General features: G+C 45.7%; 1 protein-coding gene across 4 annotated transcripts in view; it reads left to right on the top strand.

Annotated features, from left to right (window-relative positions):
* Positions 1-1,513, top strand: part of TCERG1L (transcription elongation regulator 1 like) — a 109,057-nt gene extending 107,544 nt beyond the window's left edge. For all 4 annotated transcript variants that reach the window (XM_064514411.1, XM_064514410.1, XM_064514409.1 and 1 more), the window contains one exon: positions 526-1,513. In XM_064514411.1, coding sequence (XP_064370481.1) covers positions 526-682 — 157 coding nt within the window. In that variant the 3' untranslated portion in view covers positions 683-1,513. The remainder of the gene's footprint in view (positions 1-525) is intronic.
* Positions 1,514-22,810: the final 21,297 nt, after the last annotated feature.

Genomic DNA, 22,810 nt, shown 5'->3' with positions numbered 1-22,810 from the left:
TGCATTATTATGCCTGTAACTGTCACATTTACAATGAATTTGTTACTATTTTTAGGTAAGATGAAGCTACTATAGTATTTCTTCAGGTGCCATACATACTACTGATAGTCAAAATGCATTTGTTGTAATTAGCTGCTTAGTTGTGTTTTTCTACTCCATTAGAGGCTAATCATTGAAATACCAGGCATGAGCCACTGACAAGGATGGAGTGAGACAGCAGAAACCTGCACTGGAGCAAATACTCTGTTAATTAATCTAAATTGCCCAGTAAATGATCACACGGATTTCTCAAAATCAAAAAGGAAAGTAACTGGTGCAAGCAGATCAAGTGAATGAGAAGCACAAGTAATTTTGGCACTGGTCTTGCTTTCTTTGTCGCAGACATTACAGCGATGTTGTAAATATTTCCCAGGACACATTCTTATTTTTAATATCTATATCAAAAGTTAAATGTGGCATCTGGGTCAAAGCGTCTGAAAATGAATTGACAAAGTTGCAACTTTCAAATGTCTTTCTTTTCTGCAGAACAACATTTAAAGAGTTTGCAGAGAAATACGGAAGAGATCAGCGGTTTCGACTTGTTCAAAAGAAGAAGGACCAAGAGCATTTTTTCAATCAATTCATACTTATTCTTAAAAAGAGGGACAAAGAAAACAGGATAAGGCTACGGAAAATGAGATAAAAATTCTCGAAATTGGCAATAAATATACAAATTAATGCTGTGACTGCGGTAGAAATTAAAATGAAGAGAAAAGCCTTTGGGGTTAGAGTTCCTACAGCTTAAAGAAGAACCGGCTATCCCTGAGGAAAACTCTCCAAATGAAGATTGGTGAACATACACTGAATTTGCGAAGCCAGGTTGTTCTGCAGGAATCGGAAGGATATTTTGTTCTCAAAGAATTAATGTTTCATATTGAAGCTCTCTTTTGTACAACATTCAGAGTTTGATGCATTTCTAATTGCCATGATATGTCAATCCCTTAATTGTTTTAATTATGCAAATTACTTGTAATATACACAAATTATAAATCCAGTGCAGATTTGTAATTAAGCAGAAACAGATGCCATCCATAACAATCTCAAGATATATTCATCATTTAGGGGAGTTATCTGAAGCAATCTTTCGGCAACTTTATGCATTAACATAAATTGTTTAGAAGTACAGTGGTATGCAGGAATTCATTACTCAGTGTTCATGTGTCTATGTCCAGTTTTCTGAGTAGTAGTAATAAGAAATTAATTGTTAATCATAGTGAAGAGTGTGAAAATCTTGGCATATGTTCCACAGCCAAACCATAAATCTCCGAAATAGCTTTCGAATTACTGTGAATGGTGCTTTCAGGCACACAGAGAATAGCAACACTTCTCCATAAAAGTTACTATAAAGATGTTATTTTGTAAAACCATCATAGTACGATTTGAATTATGTCGTTGTATGTGAAGAGTCTGCATGAGATTTTTTTCTCATCATCTTTGTATAAATAAATATTTAACTTTTTCTAATTAATAAATATTTTAAGTGAATTTGTATTTTTTTTTAAGTTTCTAAACTCTTGGAAATATTGGACAGGATAATACAATTCTCGTGGTTTTTACCCGAGAGGTGGTATACCATGGAGAAACCAGAAGTTTTCACTGCTCATGATTAGTATGCAAATTTTCACTAATAGGTTTGGAGTTATGGTCGTTTTGAGAGGAAAGCAGCCTCTCTGACTATGACAACAACATGAAGCAGGTGGAGGAAATGGGCAGAGCTCTGCTGGATTTCAGCATATTCCTTCTCTTTACACTGCATGGAAGATACACTGTCCCCTTTCCTCTGCCTGTGATCATAATCGTTTTCTCAGTTGTCCTAATTTTTCAGCTATTACTCATTACATTTGTAGATTTCTGTTTGGTAGGAGTGATTTCGACATTTCTCCAACTAATGGTAATTTTTCTTTAGATGTAAGCTGGTTATGTTTTAATCAAGCATATTTTCTAGTGATTTGGAAAAGGGAACTCAAAATAATTCACACGAGAGCCCTCAATGTAAGACGTATTTTGGAACGTATGTAGAGTTTCAAAGCACACTAACAATTTTGATGAAAACTGTTCACATTTCCCAGTTCTTTTTCACTTTTGCTTGGATTTTTTTTTCCTCCCAGGCTCATTTTTCTGGTTTTCTTCCACTCTGATTTCAGAAATGCTTCTGATAAACCTTATGCAATAGAGAAGAATGTGATCTACAGGAGATGCATTACTGCTGCTGGAAAAATTCTCATTTATTTCAATGAGAGCAAGATCTGACCCAAAGTTTGTGTAGGTATAAGCGGCAAAACATGTTGCAGGTGTTAGACTTCTCAGGTCAAACAGATGCTGCCAATTTTTGGTCTTATCTCTGAAAGTGAGATTTATTGTTTAGATTCATTCGGGGAAGAGTGAGCCGGAGTGCAAGGCGGTAGACGTGGTTGGATTTTACAAACATTGCGTTGTACAAAGATTGCTGGGCATCTCCACGGGCTGGAGACCGTAACACAGCAGGTGCTGCAGAGGCTGAGCCTGGTGAGGGGACTCCAGACCCTTGCTGACTGGAGGACACTGGAAGAGAAGGGGGCTCCTGATGTGAGAAAAAACTGAAAAAAAGACCCTCAGACTTGTGTTTTTTCGGCCAGCTGAATTAAGTCGAGAAGGGCAGATATTAACCTGCCTGGTCCCGCTAAGAGGGGATCAGCATCCCCGGAGACGATGTTCACTAAAGCCGAACGACCGTGCAAGAACACGTCAGAATAAACTGATTTTGGTGACCCAGGAGTGAGCTTCCAGGGTGTTCTTTTTGCCTCCTAAAATGATGGTGCTCTTCTTTTTATCTGGGTGATCAAGAGGAAAATTTGATTACTCCTGGCTTGAGTTACCCATCGAGTTTTTTTAGAGTGGTTTTAAGACATGGCTAGCGGGGGCCGTGCCTTGACGGTGGTCTGCAGCCGTTTCCCCTTCGCCTGGGTTGAGGGGTGATGCTCAGTGCAGTAGGGAGCAAAACTAAAAATAGGTGTGGGTGTATTTGGGGTTGCTAATGCAGCTGGTGAGAACGAGCTAGGAAACCTTCAGAAAGGAGCTGCTGGCGCTGGTGAAACTTTCCCCATTGGGTTTCTTGGGAGCAGAAGAGAAGCTTTTATCTAAAGGGAAAGAGTTTGATCCTGCAGCATTTGCTGACCACAGGCAGGGTCTCCCAGGGGTATTTGGGTAAAGCAGACTCTGCTCTGTTCTGTAGGAAGAGCCATGGAAATAAGGCTGAAACTATAAAACGCACTGTTGGTGTAACCCGTTGGCTGTGCTCGGCAGCCTGGGCGCGTGCAGTCGCTCCTGACGGGTGCCAGGCTAACCCCGTTCCCAAAATCTGCAGAAACGGAGGTTTCAGTGTTCCCTGGCTAATTTGTCCCCCTGCCTAGCCACTCTTCTCTGGGAAGCATTCCCCCTCCTGACATAAATCTCTCTTGCTGCAATTTAAGTCCATTGTAAATGGGCACAGAAAGCCAAGCATTTGCTTTGCCTTTTGCCTGGAAACTCGTACAGGTTTAAACACTCAGCTCGTTTGGCCGAGCAAAGTCGAGTCCTGGCAGGGGACGAGGATGCAGTGGAGGGAGCATCCCCAGTCTGCCGTGGCTCCATCCTCCTGCCCGGGGCTGTGCTCCTCCACGCCGGGGCAGCTGCTCCCACTTGCGCTCTCCGGTCACTCCCTGATTGCAGAACCAGGGCGGGTTTGGTCTCCTTCCTCTCAGGTACGTTCCTTGATTTTTATTTATTTATTTAGGATGCCTGGTCTTTCTCATTTTCCAAGGTGAAATAGATGTTGCAAAGCATCTAACGATTTTGGGTTCAACCAGCAGCGGTTGCGAAACCTCAGAAATTGCCCAGAACAGGAACAGGGTGCCGTGCACTTATCACCGGGGCAGGTCAAGGGGAAGCCTCTCGGGGAGGAAGACTGAATTTTAACCCAGCATAGAATAAATTTCCAGGTAGAGCTCTATTTCTGCCTCTCCAAAGAACAAAATGTAAAAATGAAGGAAGCTGTAATTCAAAACTAAGGGGAAATGCACTGCCAAAAGCTTGAACTCCTGGCATACTCATTTCATATGCTGATGAAACCCTAATAAGCACTTAATTTGAATAATGCAGTTTCAAAAGTAATTTGTCTGTTTAAATTCTTAGTAAGGTTGTATTCAGCTGAAAATGAGATAAGTAGAAAGAAACAAAAAGTGTCAAAATGTGACATTTTTTGCTTTAGGAAAAACAAAAAATAGAAATACGTGGTTAATAAATTCTGACAAATATGGGCAAAGTGAAAAGAGACAGAAGACTGTTGCTGGCAGAGTTTTTGTTTTGTTTTGTTTTGTTTTCTGCTTTTTGGCTCCCCAAAAAGAGGCATTTTGGGGTGGAAGTTTAGTGGCTCAATGATAGCTAAAGTCATTTTGTTTTACTTTCCGAAGTAGTTTGTTGCTCTTTCTTCAACTTAGTTCTTCCTGTTTTGATTTCTTCACTTGGGTTCGGTTTGGCAAATATTACTTCCAGCCCGTTCCTCTGGGAGCACATTTTTATATTGCTGTGATCATTGTTTGGAGAGCTAATCTCGAGCATAAATGAAGAGAAGTCAAAGAAATGAAAACAAATGATGGTATCCTTCCCAAGGGACCACAAATGCAGTTTTCTAGATTCACAGCGAGATGCTTTAGGTTTGCTTCTGCGAGCAATTTAACTTGATTTATCCTTCCAACCATCAATGAAATATCTATATATTGTATTTCTTCAGCGCTGCCTGTGACATCCCGAACTGTTGCCTCTCCGCGTGCTTTTCCTGGTGAGCACACTTCTGGCAAGTCGGTTGTGTGGGAGCTGCTTCGGGTCCGGACGGCTTCTTGTGTCTTTCTTCTATTTACTTGTCTCGAGGTAGTTGCATTTAATAGTGTTTGCACGTGTGGAAGGAAATCGGGAAAAACCTGCTGGAAACAGCAAAAACGCCTCCCCCCAGGAAGGGGCTGGTTTTCACCCCAGATCTTGCTTTTATAGGTGGCATCTGAAACCGACTTTGAGTGTTTAATTTCTGAAGACTTGTTGAAAGTTACCTTGACATGGTGAAGTAGATGCTTGATCTAGTCCTGACTAAGCACCGCATGATCGAAACTGGGGTGAACTGGGCTTCTCTCCCTTTTCCTCGGGTGTCCCGTAGCTGGGTAGCGTTGCAGCTACCAGAGCGTGTGTGATGTGCGGCACGCTCTACGCACGTCCTGCACTGCCCACGGCCATCTCCTTCTTTCCTGCCTGCTGAAATTTAATATTTACGGGAAAAAGTGCCAGAGCCTGTGTAAAAGAGAGTATTTGCCAATTAATGGTACTGCTGACAACTTGGTATCCAGTCAGAGATTCAGGAAAAAGTGTGCACGTGTCCATAGCTTTAATGTGCATTAACATATTTTTTTTGACATAAAATATAAAATACGTTGCCATGTAAATGAAACAGGTAGATGTATTTTTGAAAACACATGTTGGGGAGCCAGCTTTGGGGAGCTGAGCATGAAGGCCAGTGCGGTTGCTGGCGTGGCTGAATGTACGTGAAGCTGAGAATGGTACGTTTACATTTTTCTAGGCATCCAAATGTCTTAATAACCGAAGAACCAGTAATTTAAAGTGCGTTCATAGATAAAACACTTTGGCAAATTTCCTGCTGACTTCGACAGCATCAGGGCTTCACCTCTTGGGTTGTAACTGCTTCTTTGGAAAATAACAAGAATTCAGGGACTTGGGGAAGAGCTTATTTTTTCTGCCCTTTCCTATATGTGAGTTCATCCTCTCCCATCCCTGCAGCTGGTGGGAAGCCTTCCCAGACCTCGGTCCTTTGATGGTCACCACGTTTTTTTCTCATTTCCAGCCCAAATTCAGTCGCAGACGGTATATGACAACTTGTTCAGCACCTCCTTCGGTGGTCGTTCACCCAGCGTGTCTGTGGAAAGGGGTCGTTGCCTCTCTGCCATCGATACCGGGACGCCGGCACCGTCCTCCAGTGTCTCCTCCCGAGTTCGGTGCTCGGTGCTCCCGGTTGTCTCCTACCTTCCACTTGCACCTGCTACAGTTCGTATTTTTGGCGTTTTTTTCAGTGATCAGAGCAAAACGTGATACCTAGATGCTCATCATACAGGTATAAAGCAAATTTAGGTCTTTCATGTTTCTACGTGGTGAGCACCTTTGTGGTAGCAGAAACTAATCTCTAGGTGCTCGATGTGACGTTTTATGTGGTTAAACCTTTCCCGTTGCTGCTCATCCCGTCCTCAACACGAGCAGAGCTCCAGCAGTGCTGATGGCCGGGATTTGGTGGCACGGCGCGCGGGGCCTTTTGTTTCCGCTCTGCTGCTTTTTAATACTTACTATCCTTAAGGAGATTAAAGACATTTAATTCATTCATAATCTTTTTATAAGTGGCCTAAGGTGAAATTCTGGCCTTCATTAAAATATACTATTTACAGCCTGCTGGAGAGCTCTCCGTTCTGTTCGGTTTCCTCATTTAATACTTTCTGGTGGGAATATCTGTTTGATTTAAATTAATATCCCGCTCAGCCCTAATGAGCAGCGCAGGTTCTGGCCATAAACAAGCGCATAATGCCGACGTCGGTTTTGCAGCTAAAAACAGCAAAAAGGGATAACGGGCCGTAATGAGAAGAAGCAGCGGCGTAGTTATTCTCGGCTTCTCTTGGGACGAACCGTGGCCGCCCGCGGAGGTGCCAGCATGCGTTCCTCGGTGGTCGCTGTACCCGGCCTCCGTTTTGGCAGCTCTGCTTAGGCGAGCGGGTTTTTTTTTTTGCTCTTGCTCCCGAGGCAGAAAGTCAACTCAAATTGGAGGGTGGGCATCCCCGGGGCCCGGATCCAGCGTGCGGTCGCCCCATTGCAGCAACTCTCCACCGTGCCTTTGAGGGCTTGCAAAGCATCTTGGCATTTACTCACAAGAAGCTGATAATTTTGTGAATTAAATCTTAAAAAATCAAAAAAAAAAAAATCAAAACCCCTTGGCATATGCCGATGTATTCTTCAGGTGGTTTCCTGTATGTTTAATCAGCTTGAGGTGGGCAGCAAGGGTGCTTATTGCCTGTCGTCACCAACGCCGGTCTCCTACAGCCTGGGATCTTGCCTTGCGCCTTTCGGTGGTTGTGTCTTGCAAGCTGGAATTTCCTCCTTTCTCTATCGGAACAGCCCCAGGTTTCGTGAGTGTTTGGAGAAAAGGCACGGTAACATCCAACATCCAGTGCTGCGATGCGCTCCGCCTCGGAGGCCACGGCGGTGGCTGCAAACAGAGCAGAGACGGGGCGGACGGAGGACGCTGCTCTCGCCCGAAAGGGCCGACGGCCCCGTCCTGCGCGAGCCCACGCCTTTGCTCCAGGAACCTGGGGACGGAGAGGTCCGTCTGCCGCCTCCTCCGCCGTCGTGCCGGGTTTCCGTCCCTTATGTGTTACAGTGACTCAAAATAAACTTAATTCCTTTGTGTTGGAATAACTTGGGTAGGTCCCGGCTGAGTGAGTAATAAATTACCCGTGTTGATGAGCAATGAAAGGTCTCAGTAAAGCAGAACTGATCGTTTATGTGCTTCTGACATTTCCACTAGACAAGCACGGAGAAAAGCACTGACGGGGGCTTCGCCTTTCCGGCCTGGAGAATTAAGGATGACAGATGCAATCTACGGATAATACTTTTGTCAGTGCTAATTTGCACAAATACGGTCTAATTAAAAATTATTAAATCTTTCAAATCTTTGCCGTCTCTTTATAGCACTAAACTCTCTGCAGTTGCTGCAAACAAAAACTGTTTGCTAGAATGACAGTGTTTTAAATTATTGCACCAAAATCTCTATTGCCCTCCGTCGTGTTTGAAGGAAGCACATTAGTGTGTTGTTTCAAAATTGCAGCGTTTGCTTCAGGCAATAAAAAGTGCCTTCTCTTTTGCAAATTTCATTTTCAAAAAATTGCAAACCACAAAATTCGAAGTGGAGTTAAGAGCATGGATATTCTGCTCAGCTGTTCCCTGGAACCGCCCGAGTACTTCTATTCTGTCCGAACCTTTTTTTTTTTTTTTTTTTTAACAAAAAGTATTTAATCAGAATAATCAAAATATCAATAGTGCAATGAATAAAACACAAAGAGACTAAGTTATAGCCTGGCCTAAGGGTCCTGCTTATCTCCCGTGCTGGCGCCTGGCCCCTCGGAGGGGTAGCAGAGCTCTGCAGCGTGGGTACGTGGAGCTCAGGTACAGAAATGTCCTACCAGCTGCCTGGCTAGCGGGGATGCCTTGGATTTTGGGAGGTTTGGGGGTTTTCTTCCTGTGTGTTGGATTGCCTGAATAAATGACACCTTCCTCTCATATTAAATCTTGACCTGGCGTTTGCAGCCCGCGTCTGCGGTCCCAGCTGTGCTGCGCTGCACGGAGGCTGCCGGCTTCGTGTTTGCTGTCCTCCAAAGCGAAGACCGGAGAGGAAAACTGCAGCCTTCCCCTCTCTGCTTTGCTGCTCTCTACGTATTCTGCACTTGTTCTCTGCTAGGAGAATAGTTTTGCAGTGAGAGCAAACAGGGAAAACCAAAACAAAAAATCATAAGCTTGTATTAAAATTCCCAGCACGGAAAGGAAACAAGTGATGCAGAATGCCAAAAATAAGTTGAAAATCTTTTAGGAAAAGGGATGGTCTGTTTGCAATCCAACCGTTCCTCCTGGAGCAGGTTACTGGCGTTTTCCTTGGAGTTTGGTTGGGAATCCCAGTCCCACCGAAGCCAGTGAGAAATATCAACATCCGACTCGGTGCAGCCAGGTTCTCCCAGAATTTGTTAAGGCATCGAGGCTGGACTTTCAGTTTAGGTCTATGAGGATTGGGTTTTCCATGTTTGCATGAATGAAATGTTTCCAGGTTTCTACCCATGATTCTAGATTACTTTAATCTTGGGTGTTGGGTATTAATTATGGGAACAGAGCATTTTGTCTCCCTGGGTGGAGCTGTCAGCGGATGGGGTCGTGGACCAGGGTGGCCGTGGGGTCCCGGGACCTGCTGCAGGAGCAGGGAGAGCAGAGCCGGTCTCCGTCCACGTGGCGCGGGAACGCTGGTTTTCCCTCCAGCCAGCTCTAGTATGGAGTAAAAAAATCATCCGATTCCCAATTAAATGAGAAGGGAGAAGCGACCAGCAAAGCAAAGCAAAGGGCAGGTGCTGCTGCCGCAGCTGCCCCGATGACTCCCCCGTGCTAGTGCAAAGCCATGGGAACGCTGGTGGTTCAGAGACGGGTAGTAATTCAGTTCCCGGTGACATTAATGACAGAAGCAGATGGTTTTGCGCATGTTTTTATTTCTATTTCTATAAACAAACATTTATTTTGATTGCTATGCTAAATATATATACTTTATTAAATGATCTTGGCTGTTACTGTGAATAACGGTAATTACCATATCCATGTGTTGGGTTTATAGCTAGACTCTGACACCCTCTTTACAGCAAATGAATAGATATTAGATACATGATATACGAATATAGTGACTTCACTCTGAAGTTAAAAAAGAAAGAACAAATTGGCACACCTTTGGTTGATGCACCCCGTTTTTCTTGCCTTCCCCAGTGTCGCGGCCCGAAAGGAGTCGTTCAGGACGACCTCCCTCCCCTTGGGGCCAAACGACCAAGTTCGTGATGCCCTTGGACTGAATTAAGGTGAAACGACACCAGCCAACCGGTTTTAAGATTTATTAACACAAAGGCAAGGCATGTGGTCAAATAGGATAATTCAATGGCGAATACTGCAACTAGCTAGACAAAAACAGATCTTACCAACATGCAACAAAAGAGAGGGGGAAAGAGAGAGAGAGAGAGAGAGAGAGAGAGAAAGATATCACCACCCGTGGATCCAGCGGCGTCCTGTTGGTCCTCTTCCTTTGGGAGTCTCGGCAGTGGGGGGGGCTCCCGTCTGGTGGTAGGTGGGTCCTCTTCACCCTGGGTGTAAGTTTTGGTGGTGCGCGTGCAGTAATTACAACTCGAGTTGGGTCCGACCCTAGGTTAGCTCGGAATGACACGCGTGCAGTGGTTACAGCTCGAGTTGGGTACCTCCAAAGAGGGACCCTGAACAAAGAGATCCCTGGGCAATTATAGCTTTTTCAAATTAAGTTTCCCACCCCCCCACGTGGTAGTTCAGACCAATAGTAATTTTTGAGTCTGGGGTCTCCTGCTCCTTATTGGATCTCATCGTTGTTCCTAGGCAGGCTGTTTCTTTTCTCCCTTATCTTTTCTGTTGCAGTTTCTGCAGACAGGTGTGTCTTCCTTCCTATAGGTGTGTCTTCTTTCCTCGGGTCCCACCATCATCTCTCAAGGTCTTGACAAAGAGGTGGTAACTCCAGCAATTAGCACCGTTTCAGCAGTGCACAGGAATGCAAATTGCTGGTAACGCCCTTATCATTCCCACCTGCAGCAGCTCTGGGCCCTTTCTCACTGTACTAGGGAGTGCGGCCTAAGGCTTCAGCAAATTTAGCCACTCATGCCAAGCAGGTTTTATAGAAGTTGTGCTAAAAACGGACAATAATTTACAGTCCAGATCCCAAAGTCTCTGCCCGATTGCGGTCTCGTTCAGTGCAGGCTCGGTGTGTTCTGGGTGGTCGCAGGGAGACCATCTCGGGGGTCGCAGCAGCCCAGTCCTGTTTCCTGCCAGGGACAGATGGCTTGTTCGGGGTTATGGCCTGCCTGCACCCCATGCACCAAGAAATGTTTAAGGCAAAAAAATTCATTCATCTGTCCGCCACACCACCCCGTGACTTAAACATTGATTGGTACGTCTCCTTCCTGAAGTCTTCATGGCCTTCATCCACAGTGGTGATATGAGACAGAGAGAGAGATCAGAAAGAAGTATAGAAATAGTAGAAGTGCGCACAGTAGTCATGAACAATTATTAAGAATATCTACTTTTAACAATAATATGTCCAAAACTAATCAATTTTCTGAACAATAACTTCTTTTGACAATAACATATCTAAAGAACAATATCTTAACATATCTAAAGCTAACAATAACATATCTAAAAATAACCACACCAAAATGTGTCCCAGGAAAAGTTTGAGGATTTGCCTATGGCTCTGGGGAGTCATTGGAGAAAGGTGATCCTTTACAATGACAATTGTGAGGCAAACAAGGGCATATTAAAAGAACAGTTACAGCAATAGCCAAAGAACAAGTACTGCAACATGAACTAACATAGCTGTGTATAACATCTTCTTTTCCATTCTTCTAGTATAATCCACCGATGTATCTGTCGTCCAAGTTGTGACGGGGCGTGTGTGGGGGGTACCTCTTTCTGTTATCCTCAGGGCTCCAGCGTCGCAAGGATGGTTGGGGATTGTTGACTGCGGCCCTCGTGGTTGATGCCAAGGCTGATGGCCGTTGTGGCGCATGCGTGGTTTGAGCCTGGGTACTCTAGTCACCTGACGCGTTTTATTGTTTTCTACCCACTAAGTTCCGGTGGGTCACCAGGACCAGTTTTACAGAATAGATAAACATATCATTATAGCAAATCACAGAGTACCTCCTATGGTTTCTTTACAAAAAATATCTGGATTATAGTTGTCCTGATCTCTATTGCCTATCTCCTCGCCATTCTTCCGTGTGTAACCATGCACTCCACCCCGTGAGTTAAAAAGGTTCCTCAGCCTGGTCTTAAATTGCTATTTCAGCCTTAGGGACATCGATTAGGCCCTCCTCGTCCTCCTCCTTTGGTAGGGGAGCATAATTAGTCAGTTGGACCATTCGTATGTTAACAGTTTTTATTATAGTTGATTTTACACAGGATATTGCTATGCTTACGATAATCACAACTGCAATAAACATTATCACATATTGTATCAAACTTTGAATCCAACCAGTGACACTGAGTCCAAACCAACTAAATATTTTTGAAAGCCAATTAGAATTCATTGATTCTTGGAGCTCACGGGTGTCTTTTGCCACTTGTCGTATCCTTTCTAGTTGGTCATTAAGGTCCAGTGTAACATTAGGGATATAGATACAGCAATCAGTACTGGAGAGGTTTAAGTAACCACAAAGCCCATTTTGATGTACCATCATCAAGTCTAGTGCCATGCGGTTTTGAAGAGCCATTTTTGATGTGGCTTGCAGTTGCTGATTAAGCAACTGTATACTAGCTTCAGTAGCATTAGCTAGTTTTCCTACTTGATAAGCTAACTTACTTAACCATATTCGCGTTCGCGTGGTAGCAGACCCAAAGCCCCAGAATCCTTCCATTCCCCAGGCTATGCGGGTGGCTACCCCTGGGTCTTGCCACCCTTCTACATCTCCGTCCAGTGTTATTTTTGCCCGTTTCATGCGGGATATCCAGTGGGGTCGGATAGGAGTCCGTTTCCACACAGGACATAATGTTGGGAGTCCCAAGGTACATTGGAGGTCAGGTAGCCCAGCCCATAAAGAAGTATACATATTACCATCACTGCAGGCCCAGATCAAACCAGCCGGAGCGTCACCAGAGGCAACATGACAGTCATTAGGAGGTGCAAAATTTTCACTCACTGATTTGTATGCTATGCTGTGATTTCGGCACAAACAGCCCATTTTTAAGGTGATATAAACTGGCCAATAGTATTCAACCCAATCATATTGTTTCCAGTTAGAGCAATTTATTACATTTTGGCAAGACCACAACGCTGACTTGTTTGATACTGGGGCAAAAGAGAGTCCTGGTTCGAATGGCGTGAAACCCCGATAGTCTAATCCAAACCAGGCACAATTACTCTTGGGCTTTTCCCTCTTGGGACAATCTTGCCCTCTGTTCCATTGAATGCACCAGGTTGTATTTATTGGTTGATTATACTGTAGGACATTAGTTGCTCGCCCCCAAGGTTGTAAATCTGTAGTTCCCCACGGGATCATATTGCAGGTGAAAGTTACGTTTAAACCTCTTTCGTAATATGTACAGTTTGTGCGATTGATGGTGGAAAAATTAAACGGTTGATCAAATTTCACGGGAACTCGCCTTCTATCTGGGGAATAAGGATTCACTATTTCAAGGATACCCCGGGTATTCCACAGTCTCAGGAGACTGCCTGCTATGTCTGTGGGAAGAATACCCATGGGAAGGGGGTCTTCTACAGATTTAGGTATAGGCAAGCAGGCAGTAATACTAGATTCATTTAGGGAAGTTGCAAACCCCTTTACCAAGGCTAGGATTAAGTTATCCTCCAAACCATGGGTGGCTTGGATTGATAAAGTTCGCTTATTTTTACCTTGGGTGTAATCCTGATTCTGGTGGTAGGTTTGCCATAGCACATATAAGCATATTAAGACAAGAAATATCTTTCCAACATAGGTCAAGAATGCCATTCTTGGCTGTTGTGTTTTCAACAATAAAGCTAATTATGATCGCAGCACACAATTACAAAAAAAAAAAAGATAAAAATAACTATTATAACTACCACAGGTAGTACCCGTCGAGGACACTCAGGCTCAACATAAGACAAGTCTTCTTCCCTAGTGCCCTCTTCCTTTTCTTCTCTTGGTCCTGTAAAGGGAAGGGAATCAGGTTCGGACCTCACAGCCCGACCACACTTTGACATTGTTGACCTAAAAGGAAGGGAGGATCCACCTGGTATGGATTCTGTGATCTTTCCCATGGGCATCAGTAGCTACCCATGCATACAGATTTTTTGAAGCTTTCAGTACTAGAGGTATTTGTCCCACAGTGGGTAAGTCCACCAGAACCGGTTGTCCCGGGTAATACAAGGGATTCCTTGGTTTCTTATTCTCCGTAGTCCCAGGTAAGAGGGATGGAGGATTAGGGCAAAAAGCAGTGAGTCTGGGGCAGCCATTTACTCCCCATCGTCCATTGACCTTAGTTACTGCATCAGATATTCGTCGCGCCCATCCAGGATTGTGTGGTCTTAGGGTTCGTTTTAAGAGTCCGTTTGTACGTTCTACAATACCGTTTGCCTGGGGATAATATGGGGTATGGAAAATCCATTGTATCCCTTCCTCTCGTGCCCATTCTTGGACTACTCCGGCAGTAAAGTGGCTACCGTTATCTGATTGGATAACTCGGGGTTTAGGAAAACAACTAAACCATGATTTCAGACTGTTTACTGTATATTCCCCTGTTGCTCGCGGGACAGCTTCAGCTTGGGTTAATCCTGAAATTACCTCGACTCCTACCAATACATGCCTTTTCCCTTCTGAGAGGCGAAAAGGGCCGATGTAGTCTATTTGCCAAGTGTCCCACAGCCCCTTATTGTCTCTTAAGTGTAGGGGTTGGTCCTTGAGAGGGTTATGTCCTTCTAATCGTGTACGGCATAGGCCGCATGCTGAGATAACAGTGTTACATAGCTCCCTGGTCACAGACCATCCCCTGCTGACTGCCTCTTTATAAAGGTCTTTACTTCCAGAATGGTCTCGTTTAACATGCAACCATTCTAACAGATGTTCCCATTTTTCCCCTTCTGCTTCTGCTGCTAATGTAGCTAGGCGGGTTAGCGAATCTACTTGGTTATTCAAAAGGTGAGCGGGGTGGTTTCCTGTTTGGTGTGCAGCTACCCATCCTACTAGGAAAGATTTCTGTTTGGCAATGCTGAGAATTTCTTCCCATTTCTCTCGTTGCCACACTGGTATTCGATTAACTTCCCACTGGTTTTGCTCCCAGAATGGGAGCCATTCAGTACATCCCTTGAACACAGCATATGAATCGGTGTAAATGAACACTGGTTCTGTGTTTTCTGCTTCTCGCTTTATCACACTCCAAACTGCTATCAACTCTCCTACCTGAGCACTCCCCTCCCCTTCCGTTACTATCCGGTCTCCTGAATCAACATGCAATGCTACTGCTCGGTATTTCCAGACCTTACCTTCTCTTTTAGAGGAGGCGTCAGTAAACCATACATTTTTTAGTTGGGATTCAAAAGGAGGAGCAGGTTTTATAACAGAAGGAGGAGGTTCCTGATCTGGGTGATCAGGAGGTGCATCCTGTATTTGAAGCATCTTAGGTGTACCCTCTTCTACCTTGTGTGTATGGTAGTAGTGATCTAACTGCGCATACCACTTCCTTACTGTTTCTCGTTGTGCAACCCCCATAGGAGGTGGAGTTCCAGCTAATATTGGCTTCAAGACCTTAAAGGGTCCTCTTAAAATAATCGATTGCTGTCGTATGACCCTTTCAGCTTCTTGCAAAGCCAGGCTAACTACAAAGAGGCCCTTCTCCCAGGCAGAGTATCGCTTCTCTGCATCTTTGAAACTGCGTGAGTAAAAACCTACGGGGCGAGTCGGACCTTCAGGCCCACGTTGCCACATATGTATAGATAATCCATGAATTGCAAAACCCCACTCAATATGGAGTGGATCTGTTGGGTGTATTGGCCCTAAGGCTTGATAAACCCCAGCCTCAAAGATTAACAATTCTAAGGCTTCCTCATGAATTGGGGTCCAATTCCAGGTAGCCTTTTTGCATATCAAATCATATAAAGGACGTGCTATGATGGAAAAATCTGGAATGTGTTTTCTCCAAAATACCAGCAGGCCTAGGGCATGTTGTAATTCCTTCTTATTTCCAGGCATCTTTACTTGTTCAAGGGAGGTTAAAGTCTCAGGGGGAATACATACTGCTCCTCCCCTCCACCAAATGCCTAGGAATTTCACCTCAGAAGAGGGAGGCTGTATCTTTTCTGTCGGAATTTGGAGTCCTAAACTTTCCAAATGGCTAATTATTTCAGATTGGGTTTTTCCCACCGCAGTGGCATCAGAGCCGCCAACCAATATATCATCAATATATTGATATACTTTGACCCCTTTTTCAGGCGTGATTTGAGCAAGCTCTTGTGCCAGTGCGTAGTGGGCAATGGTTGGTGAGTGGCGGTATCCCTGGGGGAGACGTGTAAAAGTGAATTGCATACCCTCCCATGTAAAAGCAAAACGATCTCTATCTATTTCCTGCAAGGGGACCATAAAAAACATGTCTTTAACATCGATGGTTGCTAAAATTTGATGGGCTTGCTCCCGTATAGTTGCAATCAGTTCAGCTATATTAGGCACAGCAGCTGTTAAAGGACCTGTATTGGCATTCAGACGCCGATAATCAATTGTCAGTCTCCACTTTCCGTTTGGTTTACGGACTGGCCATACAGGGGAGTTATAAGGTGAGTGAGTGGGAATAATTATCCCCTGTTCTCGTAATTCAGTTATTACAGGGGCAATTCCCTCCCTTGCTCCTAATGGCAGAGCATAGGGTTTGACATTGGTTATTTTTGAAGGAGGAAGTGCGGGTGCTGACTGAAGCAGCCTCATCGAGGCTACAGGGAGGCCAAACGTCCATTCTTTTCCTCCCGAGTCTACCCAGGCACGGCCTTTTAGTAGGTCAAGTCCCATAATATTTGTTGGCAAATCTCCTAGTATCATTGTGGTTTCAACTGGAGATTCATCACCTGGCAGCCAGCATTTAATTCGGGCTGTCGGTTGTGGCTTAGAATTGCCAAAAACATCAGTGACCCAGATCGGTTTCTTATCAGCCACTATCCCATTGTTATCAGCAATATCCTTCCGAAGAGCTGATATCTGGGCCCCAGTGTCTACTAAGAAAGTAACTGGAGTTTTAAAGGGCCCTAGTGGGAAAGTTATCAACAAGTCTCCTCTGCTGTTTTCTGTGAGCCTCCTTAAGTGGACCCACTGGCCATCCCCCGGCTCACTTAAAAGGGACGGCTCAGGGGGTTTCCCGACTCCGAGGGTTTAAAATCAACCACATCAATTTCCTGCGGTGCAGACGGGGTTACTACTCTAGGTTCTTGGGATAAGGGAGCAGGGTCTTTGGGATTTGAGGAATATGGGGTTCCCCTTATCCTGTCCCAACTTCTTACCAAACTTTCCAGGTTGGGAGTTGGTAACCTATCCATGACTTCTCTGGGAATTCCCTTTGAAATGCCTTCTGCCCATAATAATTGTCTCCTGCTATCCGACACCCGTACCATTTTCCCAGGATGTGGGTGTTGCAGTGATTTATATTGCCTCCCACTTTCCTCAACTCTTCTTATTTCTGCTTTATGCTTTGTTTCCCCCTGGCCAGTGAACCCCATACGCCTTCCGTAATTAATTAGTTCCTGTGCCACTTCCCCCCAAGTCATGTCAGGGGAGCCTCCCCTTCCCCTCGGTCGGAGAGCTCGTAATCGGTCTTGCAGCTGAACAGCATATAGCTTTAAAGCATCAGGAAGTCCCCTGATCAGAGGATGTAACCTCTCGGGGTCTGCCACACACTGCATGGGGGAGGGCTGCTGCGGAAGCAGCAAACGGTCATGCATCAATTGGAGGCAAGCAGTTTTCTGCACGCTTTCCAGAATGTGGCCCGCTGTGGGTGTTTTAATAGAAAAAGGGTCTCCTCTTTCCATTGGGTCTAATCCTCCTGCCCAGTAGGCTACCCTCTGGGTCAAGGACCATGGTTCCCTATTATCATTTGTGGTTAGGAAGACTCCGGGTCCCCAATATCCTCTAGCCTCATCTTCGCTCAGCAGAATGCGATCCCCCCCAGTGAGGGAGACTCTCCACACATACTCAGTTTCAGTTTCCCGGGAGCCCCGGGAGTATTTTTCCTGTATTTTAGCCAAGTCCTGAGGGGAATAGGGGATAATACGCGTGGTATGTTGTTGAATACCCCCTTGACCATTATCAATGGTTTCAGTTTTAATCAAGGGTCTCATTACTATGTTCCCATCTCCAGGATAAAAGAGGTTCCTGCTCTCTTCTAATTCTTTAATTGGATATATGGATTTTAGATCAGATGCCTGTTTTCCGTCTAGTTTTGCCAAATTCGAGAATCCCAGTTCACTATCATCACACCCCCGCCTGTTTTCTTCCAGTTCAGACCGCAGGATTCTCTCTCGGTCTAATGAATCCGATAAGATTGTTTGAAGTCGCTGAGTATGGTTGCGCTCAGCAGCGAGTTGACTTTGCAAGTTTCTCACCTGTTCTTGCAAAGACTCAATTGTCTCTTTGTCTCGACTCTGCGAGTTTCTTATCTGTTCTTGCAAGGACTCAATTGTCTCTTTATCACCTTGCCTCTCCCTCTGGGCAGCAATTAGTGCCGCCCCTAAAACAGCACAAACTGTCGCTTTTCCTTTCCCGGTTTGTAGTTTTCGTTCCTTTGCCAAAAGAGTGATCCTATCTGCCACCGCCTTTGAGTCATGCCAATTGTTTTGGGCCCAAGCCATGCCAGGAAGAGAGGGCAGGGCTTTATAGCCCTTCAATTTTTCAAAGAGAGGATTATCCTCCATTGTCGGATCCTCAAATCGATCCCGACAACAACTATCACACAACACAAAAGGAGACTACTCCAAATTATTCAGCCTACTGTGGGTTCACATACCCAGTGTGGATCTTTACAACAAGATCCTCTGTATTCCAAATTATTCAGCCTACTGTGGGTTCACGTACCCAGTGTGGATCTTTACAACAAGATCCTCTGTCCCCGCTCCTGGCAGGCACTTCCCAAGGAAGGGGCCACGCTAAGGGCCCTGGTCCCTTCTGGTAGGTTCAGTATCTCAAGGGCATCCTGCCGACTACGCCAATTATGTCGCGGCCCGAAAGGAGTCGTTCAGGACGACCTCCCTCCCCTTGGGGCCAAACGACCAAGTTCGTGATGCCCTTGGACTGAATTAAGGTGAAACGACACCAGCCAACCGGTTTTAAGATTTATTAACACAAAGGCAAGGCATGTGGTCAAATAGGATAATTCAATGGCGAATACTGCAACTAGCTAGACAAAAACAGATCTTACCAACATGCAACAAAAGAGAGGGGGAAAGAGAGAGAGAGAGAGAGAGAGAGAGAGAAAGATATCACCACCCGTGGATCCAGCAGCGTCCTGTTGGTCCTCTTCCTTTGGGAGTCTCGGCAGTGGGGGGGGCTCCCGTCTGGTGGTAGGTGGCTCCTCTTCACCCTGGGTGTAAGTTTTGGTGGTGCGCGTGCAGTAATTACAACTCGAGTTGGGTCCGACCCTAGGTTAGCTCGGAATGACACGCGTGCAGTGGTTACAGCTCGAGTTGGGTACCTCCAAAGAGGGACCCTGAACAAAGAGATCCCTGGGCAATTATAGCTTTTTCAAATTAAGTTTCCCACCCCCCCACGTGGTAGTTCAGACCAATAGTAATTTTTGAGTCTGGGGTCTCCTGCTCCTTATTGGATCTCATCGTTGTTCCTAGGCAGGCTGTTTCTTTTCTCCCTTATCTTTTCTGTTGCAGTTTCTGCAGACAGGTGTGTCTTCCTTCCTCGGGTCCCACCATCATCTCTCAAGGTCTTGACAAAGAGGTGATAACTCCAGCAATTAGCACTGTTTCAGCAGTGCACAGGAATGCAAATTGCTGGTAACTCCCTTATCGTTCCCGCCTGCACCAGCTCTGGGGCCCTTTCTCACCAAACTAGGGAGTGCGGCCTAAGGCTTCAGCAAATTTAGCCACTCATGCCAAGCAAGTTTTATAGAAGTTGTGCTAAAAACAGATCCCAAAGTCTCTGCCCGACTGTGGTCTCGTTCAGTGCAGGCTCGGTGTGTTCCGGGTGGTCGCAGGGAGACCATCTCAGGGGTCGCAGCAGCCCAGTCCTGTTTCCGCCAGGGACAGATGGCTTGTTCGGGGTTATGGCCTGCCTGCACCCCATGCACCAAGAAATGTTTAAGGCAAAAAATTCATTCATCTGTCCGCCACACCCAGCCAGAATAATTTATAAAGCCGCCTTCACAGGCTCGGTACGCATTGCCAAGGGTACTCGAATATGAAATATGCAGCAGCTCTGGCTCTGCCTTGCACTTGTTAGATGACACTTTTAATAAGAAAGCATCCCGTGAACCTTCCCACAACATTACGGAGTGATCCCAGAGCAATAATTCGGGGGAATCTTTTTCGGAAAGCATATGTGTGTTTACAGCTCAGCTCTGCTCGCTTTCGGTTTCCTCTCGCTCTCTGGCCACAATTATGTTTCATAATTGATAATTTACGCTTGGGGGACATAAAAAGGGCAGCTTTGCTCTGAAACCGCCTGGCTGTGTAGGGTCTTGGGTCCCAGAGAGGACCTCGCTGCCGGCAATGTTTATCTCGCCGTTAGAGTATGTTTTTCAGCATTGCAGAATAAGCAAATTTCATTATTGCGGCATATTACAAGTTTTCCATGGTTCCCCTTCTCTAGTTTAATATTATGCATTTTCTGAAATGTATGTGATTTTTTTTCCCGGTGCATTGCACTTGCAGGACTTTTTTGGCATTAAAATAATTCCAATTCTTTAAAAAAAGGCAGCGCAAGGCGGGAGGGCACGGCTGTGCCACCAAAGGCACCGATGCCGGGGCCGCGCTTTGAGAGCCGTCTTCGGGGATCCAGGGCATCCGTGGCGTCGTGAGCAGGGTCAGACCTCTCATTACTTTGTGGTTGCACCAAATCCCATGAAAATGTGTGAAAAAAGACCTAAGCTGCCGTGCCGCCACGCAGACACCCTCCACCCACCACGGCCTTTTCCAGGGGAGCTGCAAAAAGCCCCCGCAAAATGAGGACGGCAAAGCAGCTGGCTGCTTTAGGGTAAATATAAATTTCCCCTAGACCAGATTCATTAGCTTCCTTATACATATGTATCATCAGCCAGCTCCAACATCTTTCTTTGTATCTCCTGATTAAAAGGGAAGCATTCAATTAGCAAACGCCGGCTTTAAAAGGGCAATTAAATAGAGCTCAGGAAATAATAAACCCATTTAACGAGCAAGGCCTTTGTAGACTCGCCATTTGAGCTATTTTTGGTCTTTCAGGGAAAAAAAGAGCTCCAGCCAAAAACTGCTTGCTGCCATACGACCTTGATAAGTTTGCGTTTCACGTGTGATTGCATGGCTGCGTATCATGTAAAGGGCATCGTATTTATGGGCGTTGAGCTCCGGGAAGGAAAATCCCTGGCGACCACGTGGGGCCTCAGCTGGAGAGGGAAAACGCGCTGGTGCAACCGCGCTGGTGCAAACGTGCTAGAGCAACCGCGCCGGTGCAACCACGCCGGTGCATCTCCCCGTGCACCCAGGCACCACCGCCTCCCCCAGCGACAGACGGGCGATGGGTTCCCACGGTCAAGGCAAGGATTTTCCAACATTTCAGCTGTTAAAATCTGCGTCGGTCTCGCTCAATGCCCACATTTTTTTGCTGAGCCCCCTAGCAAAGCACAGGCTTCGTTAACATCTGCGTTGGGCACTAATTCAACAAGTTTGTGCACCAGAAGTTATCTTTCTAATAACCTTTAGAAAAAAAAATATTTAAACTTTGATTGTGGTTGGCTGCCGCTGTTTGTTTTTCTTGCTCCGGTGCTGGAGCTCCCCATGCGCAAGCGGAGCGCGTTCGCACGCAGGTCGGTGTCTGAGGTTCGTGTGTGCATGTTCTTGCACACGTGCAGCTGGAGGCGAAGGGCAGAGTTTGGCCTGAGGTCATCTAAGAGCTTCTCCATGCGGATTTCTTGCATCAGCTCTCTACGTCAAAAATTTAAATGCAATTATTTTCATACTGGGAAAACAATCTTTATACTTGCAGTGTGGATTTTGGGAAGCAACGCATGTTTAGAGCTGCGTTTTTCCCCCCCAGAAGAGGTCAGCTGTTAATACTAGCGTGTGCTACGCACGGGGCAAAACTGGGCTCCGGACGGCCGTAGCCGGAGGGCGTTCGCCGCTTCCCGCGCGTCCGGGAGCAGCGGCCGGCGGAGGTGCGCGGGGCTGCCAGGTGCTGCTCGAGGGACTCGTCACCTCCAGTCTGAGGGTATTGCTTCATTTTCTGCAGCGGCTGTCCTGCAGAAGCCAGGTCAAAGAAAATTGGGTTTCGTTATCGCTAAAAATTCTCACTTTTGCAAAGAAGTGTCACTATAAAAAGGGGTTTTTTTTTTTAGTAGGATAAAGTGCCCTTCCCTGATTGACTATGTGGCTAAACTAAGGCCAGAAAGGGCAACGGGTTATGCTTTATGTAAGTAATTTTCTTAATCTTGTTGGCTGCTTGAAGGCTTTAATCTCAGCTGTGAGGATCTCAGAAAGCCACTTCATTACTGCCGGTGCCGCTGGTCTGGTCGGGCTTGCAGACTCGTTAGCAGAAATCCCATATGCCCCTTTCCTGAAGAGCTAATCTTCCTTGTTAATCTTTTAATTAGGTTGCATGAGAGAAGAGAACAGGACGAGGCTTTTGGCATTGGAAAGCTGGAGCATATTTAGGATTAATTTGGTGCCCCTTTCCCTTTGGTGGTCACCCAAGTCCTCTGTAGCAGTGCCCGAGCACAGGCTCCTCTTCCTCGTCTTCATCCCCATCTTTCTTTTCCCCTCACCATCACTTTCTAGGCACCTATGGAGCCCTTCCACTCTTCCTGGACACTTAATTGTGAAAAAATTCCAGATTGATTTGTCATTAGCGGTGAACGACTCCCTCCCGTGTCGAGTCTCCCGCTGCTTCACCCAAGCGGTGTTCGGAGCCGCGCAGCGATGGCAGCGGCAGCAGCCGCGCTCTGTTAGGGAGCACAGGTTTATCGGTTTATTTGGGGGCAATAGCGGTGAGCATCCTGGAAAACACCCTCAAACACACTCTCATTCCTGTGGGAAGCAAAAAACGTAAGAAACGACACCCCTCTCTCCCCCAAAATGCAAAACTCTTCACCCAAGTCTAAATGCAGCAGCAATGAAAAAGCGAAAGGTGAAGGGAAAACTCTCAAGAGAGGCAGAAAAAGGTTTCCTGGCCGGCTCGAAGTCAGGCTACATCCTGGGAAACATATTTCAAGAATTTGATTTTAGAAAGCCTGGTAAAAATATAATAGT

Source organism: Dromaius novaehollandiae, chromosome 6 (assembly GCF_036370855.1).
Source record: "Dromaius novaehollandiae isolate bDroNov1 chromosome 6, bDroNov1.hap1, whole genome shotgun sequence".
Taxonomy (NCBI): domain Eukaryota; kingdom Metazoa; phylum Chordata; class Aves; order Casuariiformes; family Dromaiidae; genus Dromaius; species Dromaius novaehollandiae.
Note: the sequence above shows the minus strand (reverse complement) of the source record. Positions and strands in the feature narration are given on the sequence as shown.